Genomic DNA, 8,527 nt, shown 5'->3' on the forward strand with positions numbered 1-8,527 from the left:
GGTTTATCCAGGTCAGGGCTTACCAATCAATAGCATTGCAAAAATGAAAAGAATCATTTTTATCTCTCTCTCTCTCTCTCTCGATCAATCGATATAGAGATAGAGATATAGAGATATAGAGATACAGATAGAGATACAGATACATAGATAAATAGATATATAGATACAGATAAATAAATCAAATATTGAGAGGCTTAGAGGTCAACAATGAGAATTTTTGCCTACAATCCACATGATAAAAAAGAACCACATACAATGATCAATTTAATTCTATATTTGTCATTCATAAACATTTGCCACACATTTGTTACACTTACTTTGGACCTTTGAGAGGAATGAAACGTTGTCATGACATGGGACCCTGAGCTAACTCCAAAGAAATAACTATAGAATTGGCCTCATTAATACTTTCTCCGTATTAACTGTTCCCTTTTGTTCAGCTCAGACTTCAGAACAATAATGTAGCACTTGGGGCAAAAGATACATCCCAGTAAGCCAGCACTGGAGGCCAAGATAGAGAAGATCTCCACGGCCACCATGTATTTCCCTTTAGTGCTCAGGTAGGTTGGAACAAAAGACACCCAAACACTACAAAACATCAACATGCTGAAGGTGATAAATTTGGTCTCATTAAAAGTGTCTGGCAACTTCCTAGCTAGGAAAGCCACAGTCAAGCTGATGAGAGACAGAAGTCCCAAGTAGCCCAGGACAACATAGAACATGATGACAGACCCTTCATTGCATTCTGCTACAATCTCTGTATTCAGTGATTGCATGTCTAAATCTGGGTAAGGGGGAGAGGTTCCTAGCCATAATAAACAAATGACTGCTTGAACAAGGGAACAAAGGAGGAGGATGGAGTTGGTCATTCTTTTCCCCACCCATTTCCTCATGCTGGACCCTGGTTTGGTAGCCATGAAAGCTACAACCACAGTGACAGTTTTGGCCAAAACACAAGAAACAGCCGCTGAGAAAATAATGCCAAAAGCAGACTGTCGGATGAAGCAGGTCACCTTTGTAGGTTGTCCAACGAAGAGCAAAGAAGAAACAAAGCAGAGCAGGAGACAAACAAGGAGAGCATAGGTAATATCGCGGTTGTTGGCTTTGACAATGGGGGTATCTCTTTGCTTAATAAAAATTCCCAGCACCAACACAGTGATTAGGGAAAAAGAAACTGCAGCTGAAGCTAAACTGATCCCTAAGGGTTCTTCATAAGACAGAAAGCTGATTGTCTTGGGAATACATCGATCTTGGTCCTTGCTTGGGTATTGATCTTCTGGACATTTGTTACAGTCCTTCATATCTAAAAAAATAATAGAATAGAATAGAATAGAATAGAATAGAATAGAATAGAATAGAATAGAATAGAATAGAATAGAATAGAATATCACTGCCAACACATATCTGATTCAGGCCCATTTACATAAGTTATTACAGAAACCTCTGAGATTTTCTTGATTTTGATTTCTCAGTGGTGGTTCTAATCTAGAGGTAAAAGGGCATTTTAATACTCCTACACACATTGAAATTATTGTTGTTACCATTCTTTTTTATTATGCACATACTAGTCATTTCTCGTGTTTAAATCCCAGTTAAACTTTTATGCTGAAACAATTACGAATTATAAAGTATCCACCATAAGCAACAGATCCTTTTGGCTGGAAGTGATTAAAATATTACTGTGGCAGTAGCCAAATTCATCTCCTATGTAAGTAAATCTAATAGATAGCCAGATCTGGACAACTCAGTGTTACAGCTGGGTAGTGTTGGCTATATCCATCATCATTATCATTATCATTACTTGTTCTTATTCTAATTGCTTTCTGTTCTTCTGTATTGTGGACACTCAAGACTGTAGTCGTAAGAACAAAGAATAAAGAAAAGAAATTATGAAGTATGTTGTCTTTGATTTTCATTTTTGTGTGTCATTTATAGCAAATACTGGAAAAGCAAACTTTTCCCCCTGTACATAAATAACTAAACTTTCCGGCTGGTTGTACTCAAAATTATGCATTTGTTGGTTATGCATGCCATTCTAAACTGGCTATTTCTGGTACTTGGTGCGGCAAACTAAAATGTCAATATGTAATGATGTCCGTGAAGTTTGTCCTACTTCGTACCCTACAGAATGTGGTGAGTGACATCACCTACCCTTCTGGTCTGAAATCTTCCCTTCTGGACATGCCGCACAATCATAGCAGCAAAATGCCTTCCCTTCCTTCTTTTGCTTCCGGAAACCAGGTTGGCAATACTCATTGCATAGTGAAAAAGGCACCACCTATCAAAAGCAAGATTTTTTTTTTTTTAGGACAGCAGATATTCCTTTTTTAAAAACTGATCATGGCGGGTGTTTATTCTGGAGTCTGATTTTTGAAAATGAGACTGACTCATGCCCTTTCTCAACAAGGAAGAAAAAAAGGGGTGTAGGGGAAGGTCGCCACAAACTCAACCCAAATAAGCAGGAGAACACAAACAGTGTCAAGTAACAACCTAAATATATATATAGAAAGTATTTATTATAGTTGTGCTCAAGTGTAGATTAAAAACAAGTTTAAAACATGAGGCCTGAATGGCAGGCTACATGTATATGTTAAAACTTGCTAAAACATCTCAAGGTACAGATGATGGTACAGTGCAAGGACCAACACAAATAGACCAAGGTACAGTAAACATTAGTACAGTATACATTGAAAACTAAGCCTCAGAGTACAACAATAAATGAAGAGCATCGTGTGAATGCAGTCTTGGGTCTACTGCAATATTTGCATTTTATCACACAATACTAGAGCTCTAGATAGGGTTACCAGCCTCCAGGTAGTGGCTGGAGATCTCCTGGAATTACAGCTGGTCTCCAGGCCACAGAGATCAGTTCACCTGGAGGAAATGGCTACTTTTGGGATGGACTTTATGGAATTATGCCATGCCAAGGTCTTTTCCCTCCCCAAACCCCTCTTTCTCCAGGTTTCACCCTCCAGAGCTCCAGGAATTTCCCAACTTGGAGCTGGCAACCCTAGCTCTAGATAAAACACTGGGAGCATTTTGTGATTGGTTTCTATATGTATGGGCGTGTTTGATTATAAATTGTTTACAATTAACCACTGAGAAAGGCCTTAGGGCTGAAACATGTGTGGTCGGGTTTTTCTACTGTACCTTGGTCTGTTTGTGTTGGTCATTGCATTGTACCATCATCTGTACCTTGAGATGTTTTAGCAAGTTTTAGCATATACATGTAGCCTGCCATTCAGGCCTTATGCTTTAAACTTGTTTTTAATCTGTGCTTGTGCACATCTATAATAAAGACTTTCTATATATATTTTTAGGTTGTTACTTGACCCCATTTCTGCCCCCCCCCCATCACAAGATTCTCCTCTGGACCTGCAAACTGGAAGGGAAACTCAAAAACTCAGCATTGGTGGATGGGTATAATTCTCTCACACACCAACCCTATTTTAATAGACATATGAAAAATAATTCACAGTATGTACATATAGAGATTATATACAATTGTTTTCAGATAATTTGGAATGGAGATATTTCCTTGCTACATCCCTTTTGTAGGTGAAAGATAGCCCTGAATTCATAGCACAACCAAGTTATCAATTAGTAAGAATCCTGGAATGCAAAAAAAGAAATTCTCCAATGGTGGATCACCCAGTCCAGCAATGCAGGAGCCTCTGAGAACATCCCAGAATACACACCTGGTTAAAACGGCTCTGCCATATAATTCTATCCTCGTCGATGATCAATTTTTTTCCTTCCAAAGCATCAGGATCCACCTTTCCAATTTTCACTCTGTCATAGGACTTATTTGGGAATGTGACCAAGTTCATGACATCAGATCCACCTCCCATTTCCATGTAATCATTAAATGACACTGTTTCTCCTGCCGAGTTGTTAAATGAAATATGTTGAAGTAAAGCGTGGAGCTAGAGATAAAAATGAAAGGTCATCATGTTGGAGATTTATTCTGAGATTTACAAACAGCTTTCTTTACTGATAAATTTCTTTGTTATTGTATTTAGACACAGCTAGACAAAGCAGACATAGCTAGACAAAGCAGTTGTTTTCCTTTTTAGGAGAAAAACTATACCACAGACCATTAGTGAATCTTATAATCTTAGGAATGTTGAAATTAGGAAGTGAAACATGTACAGAATTTTTCTTTGTCCAAACTCCTGCCCCATATTCCCAGTACTTTTCTGGATCCTGAGAAGAATCAGGTCTAGAAAACCATAGAGAGTAGACAACTTCTGCATTTCAGGTCTCCAGAACACCTTTTAAGAAGCTCACAAAGATTGTCCTTCAATTCAGCAGTCCACCCAAACCTGTATGCATGTCAGCCTCTGACTATTCAACATGTTTGTCTGAACAAAGCAGCTCTCCTTTTTTTCAAATAGAAACTATTCCCCAGAGCTGCCGTGTGACTGTGTGAAGCACGGGTTGGCTCCATGGTGTGCTCATAAAAGTCATTATTTTATGGAAGGAGAATATTGGCTAATCCCCACCAATGGATTGGTTTGGCATGGGATAAATTACTATAGAGGAATATAATGCACATTAAATTAAGAGACCACTTGAAAAGAAATGAAACAATTGGAAGCCTTAATAGTAGGGTCTTTGACAAAGGCTATTTCATGTATATATGCCAGTAAAAAGGTTTCTTGCAAGTTTTCTCTCAAGTTGTTGGGAAGTGTCCTATGTTCAGTCATGAAAGAGTTAAATTGTTGTTCTGTTTGTTTAGTTAGATAGCTAGTTAGCATAGGACCACTTAGGCCTCGAGTAAATGTTCCCGTCATAGAAAGAGGAGTCTTTAGTCTTAATTAAGGGATCTAGGACTGTCTATTCGATGAACCAGTTTATTGGGGGAGGGGATTAAATAGTAACATATACGAAGATTTATTAGTAAAGAGTCCAGTAGCACCTTTAAGACTAACCAACTTTACTGTAGCATAAGCTTTAAACAACCACAGTTCTCTTTGTCAGACACTACTGGTCTCTTTAACTATTTTTCTGCTACATACTAACATGGCTAACTCCTCTGGATCTAAGGTTTTATTGCTCTTTGTTCTTTGTCCAGTCTCTCTTCTCTTCAGTTCTGATAACCAAGTTTGAAGATGTAGGAGTTAATTAGCTGTTCATTTATTTTCTCACCAAATCTGCCCTTTCCCTGCTATATATTAGAAGTATTTTTCTAGAGCTAAACAATACAGGAGTCTATTTATTTCCACTTCACTAATATTGAATTCTGCAACTTTATCGCCACCAGTAATCCATCAATTCCACACAATTTTTTTCAAGAAGCTAAAGTTACATGGTTGTCCCCTGTTCTATCATACCTTGAAAATAGCCATTCTAGATAGTGTCGGTTGAGAGAGGGTGAATGGCCAAGTTCATGCAGTAAGCTTCATGGTTCGGCCAGAATCTGAACCCATGTCTCTATAACTGTCCCATAGCCCAGCACGCAGATTCTGACTTTCAAGCATAAGTGGTGAATTGAGAGCTGGTCAGTTGCCACGCTGAATTATGCTACTGCATAAATGCAAAATTCCTCACAATATTTCTGGCTTTGAATTGCAAACAAAACTTTGATGTTACCATACCAGGGACTTGATGGTTTTAAAGACAGAGGATATTTCAAGCCAAAGATTAAATTGAAATAAGGCTGCATTTTGTGAGAGTCTTAGCATCTCTTGTTTCCAAGCTTTTCTAATACATTAACTAAGAAAGGCTTGGATGCTTGACAAGCTGGAAATGAGAATCCATAAAATTTGTCAATGCATAATGTGGACAACAGAATGATTTTTACAACTACTCCTGTTGGAGAAAGCAGGGGTCATTCTGTAGAAAATGGGCTGGAGGAACTCATTAGCATAACTCATTAACATAACTCATTAGCATATGCCACGTCTCTTGCCATCACCTATCCTGGCTGTTTTGGATCCAATCCTGGCCATTCAGGGCCGAAATTGGGCCCAAAATGGCAAAAGGGGCTGAAAATGGATGAAAAGGGGCCCAAAATGGTCAGGATCAGGCTGCTGCTGAGTGGGAGAGTGATCCACCACCTGTCAGAGGCCCAATCCAGGCCATTTCAGCCCCAATCCAGGCCAAAACAGGCCCAAAATGGCAGAGTCAGGTGGGCAGTGCCACCTGACATGTGACCTCTTTGGGGAACTGCCAGAACTGTGTTCCTGTGCATTCCCCCTTGAAATGAGCCCTGGGAGAAAGTATCGCTTTGTGCTAACATCTTCATGGCACTACAAACACTACCTGCCATGGCTGGAGATCTTGAATGTCATCTCTTTTGTCAGCACCCAGCTTTGACCTGTGGTTGGACCGAGAGAAGTATGCAGAATGCAGAGCATGAGCTATGACATAAACGGCATTATAGATGCTGTAGCTGTGGCCAGTCATGTGCATTTCAAAAACGGGCCCGGGGAGGTTCTCCAGCTTTTCTTCCCCACTGCATGCATCCTTCATCTGCGTTTGCTCACGGAGATATGGAGATGTGCAATCAAATGCTTGTTCCCAGAAATCTTTAAGAAAATCACCACTTTTTTCCCAATTAGGTTTTAAGATGTGAAGAAATTTCTGAAAGTCTAGAAGCTCTTGTGTGTGGATTGCAAAGAAAATAGCACCATGGAAAAAATTGAGATCCCAGATCCTTTGAAGGCCAGTTAATGTAAAATCAACCTGAGCTGTCATAATCCAAACCCTTCTAAGTGAAGTAGTTTCAAGAATTGCAGCAGCATTATCTAGATATATGGATGTGATCAGGGCATTAATGGTCATCGTTTCTCCATAGAGGATAAATGTAGTGGCGTTGGCATCTTTTAAAGGTGGATATGCATTAAAAATTAAATCAACAGCCTCCTCAAAGCTATCCCAACGGGCTTGCTTAAAAATCATTTGTGTGAATTCCAGACAAATCCCATGTTTGAAAAACAACTGCTCCATTTCCTGCAAGAAACGTTCTCCACTATCACCAGTCACTGCAAAGATGCCAATCCATATCCATCCAAAACGCTGAAGTAACCAGACAAGTCCCAAGTACTGATGGGCTTCAGAGGGAACCATGCGGTAAAAGGAAGGGGATTTTGAGTTGTCCTTGTCCATGGGGGAGAACGACCCATATGTGAGCTAAAAGGAAACAGATTCATTTGAAATATGTTATGAGGTACACTGGTGCATAGCTGAATGTTCTTAAAGCATGGGGATATAGTGTAATTTCTGAGAAATGGTCATGGGAAAGAAACCTGTCAAATCCTCCCTGCACTGAATATTCATCACCACCCCATCTGCCAGTTTGGAGCATGTCTCTGTCTTTATTCCCTTTATTCCCTTTTATTTTTCTCTCATCTAAATCTCTCTGTCCTTCTGAGCTGCTCCGATTAAGGCAGGCCTATGCATTTCCAAACCTGACTTTCATCTATGTACACAGCCTACCTGTGGAATCTTATAGAGACTTAGAATGTCTGCCATGTGGAAGGATGAATCGGAACCAAGTCCTCCTATGACAGCCATTAGTTTTTTTGAGGTGTCACATTCATAATTTGGAAAATATCTGTGCAATTTATAGAGCATATCCAGAGTAGTACGGTAGGTCATCTTATCATCATTGTAGGTATCATAGATGTGGAACCCGAGAGTGACGTTGGGTAAAATCTTTGGATTCCTGTTGATCTCGTCTACAGCAAATGCCAAGGTCAGGGGGTGCTGGTAAAACTTGGTTGCCATACTTCAGAAAGAAAGAAATGCTCTTTGGCACCAACTCATTTAATGACTTTTTAAAATATATTCTGCTTCAAAGTTAATTATTTCCTACTAAAGATACATTCACATGTTACTGATTTGCCTGAAGTAAAACAATTACTCTTCCTTCAGCCCAACAATTGTAGTTTTGCATTAGAAAGTTATTTTAATGGTACTTTGAAATGCTATGGGAGTATTCCTAGGCATGTCTGCTCAGATGTAAGCTGCATGTTATTCCATGGGCTTTCTGAGGTGGTGCCTTTAGGATTACAGCCTGTTCTATGGATACCAGGATTTGAGCCCAAAAGAAATCTGCATGTTATTCCATGGGTTCTCCCACACCAGTGCCCTTAAGAATATAGCCATAATGAGCTTGGATGGAACGTGTTGTATACTAACAGATACTAGCCCCTGAAATAGTATTAAGTATCCATACAATGGTTACAGATGGTAACTATCAACATAACCCTCATCCAGATGAAACACATAATTGCAATCATCATGTAAATTTTAGCTAGTGCTATAGTTGTCTTTTTCAGGGTTGAGCTCCATCCCTAACTTCAGGAGTTAAATCTTGGAGGTGGTAGAGGATGTGCCTTGTCCTTAGTATACAGGTCTATAAATTCCTGCACAAAAACACCTAGGTACCTCTCAAGCCATTTCATTTTGGCTTCACTCCCGGCTTAAGTACAGAGATAGCTGTTTTCCCTGTAGCTGGGTGATCTCTGTGAATAAGGTCAGTGGTTTTACATGATCTGACTGTCTTCTGTGATACAGA

The 8,527-nt window shown here is 39.5% G+C and overlaps 1 protein-coding gene across 1 annotated transcript; it reads right to left on the minus strand.

Moving 5' to 3' along the window:
- Positions 1 to 401: 401 nt before the first annotated feature.
- Positions 402 to 7,734, minus strand: LOC129339925 (vomeronasal type-2 receptor 26-like). The gene is made up of 3 exons (XM_054994492.1): positions 7,444 to 7,734; positions 2,152 to 2,278; positions 402 to 1,303 (listed from the first exon to the last, which is right to left on the minus strand). Exons 1-3 carry the CDS (start codon positions 7,732 to 7,734, stop codon positions 402 to 404), a joined length of 1,320 nt encoding a protein of 439 aa, XP_054850467.1.
- Positions 7,735 to 8,527: the final 793 nt, after the last annotated feature.

Source organism: Eublepharis macularius, chromosome 12 (assembly GCF_028583425.1).
Source record: "Eublepharis macularius isolate TG4126 chromosome 12, MPM_Emac_v1.0, whole genome shotgun sequence".
In the NCBI taxonomy this organism is placed as follows: domain Eukaryota; kingdom Metazoa; phylum Chordata; class Lepidosauria; order Squamata; family Eublepharidae; genus Eublepharis; species Eublepharis macularius.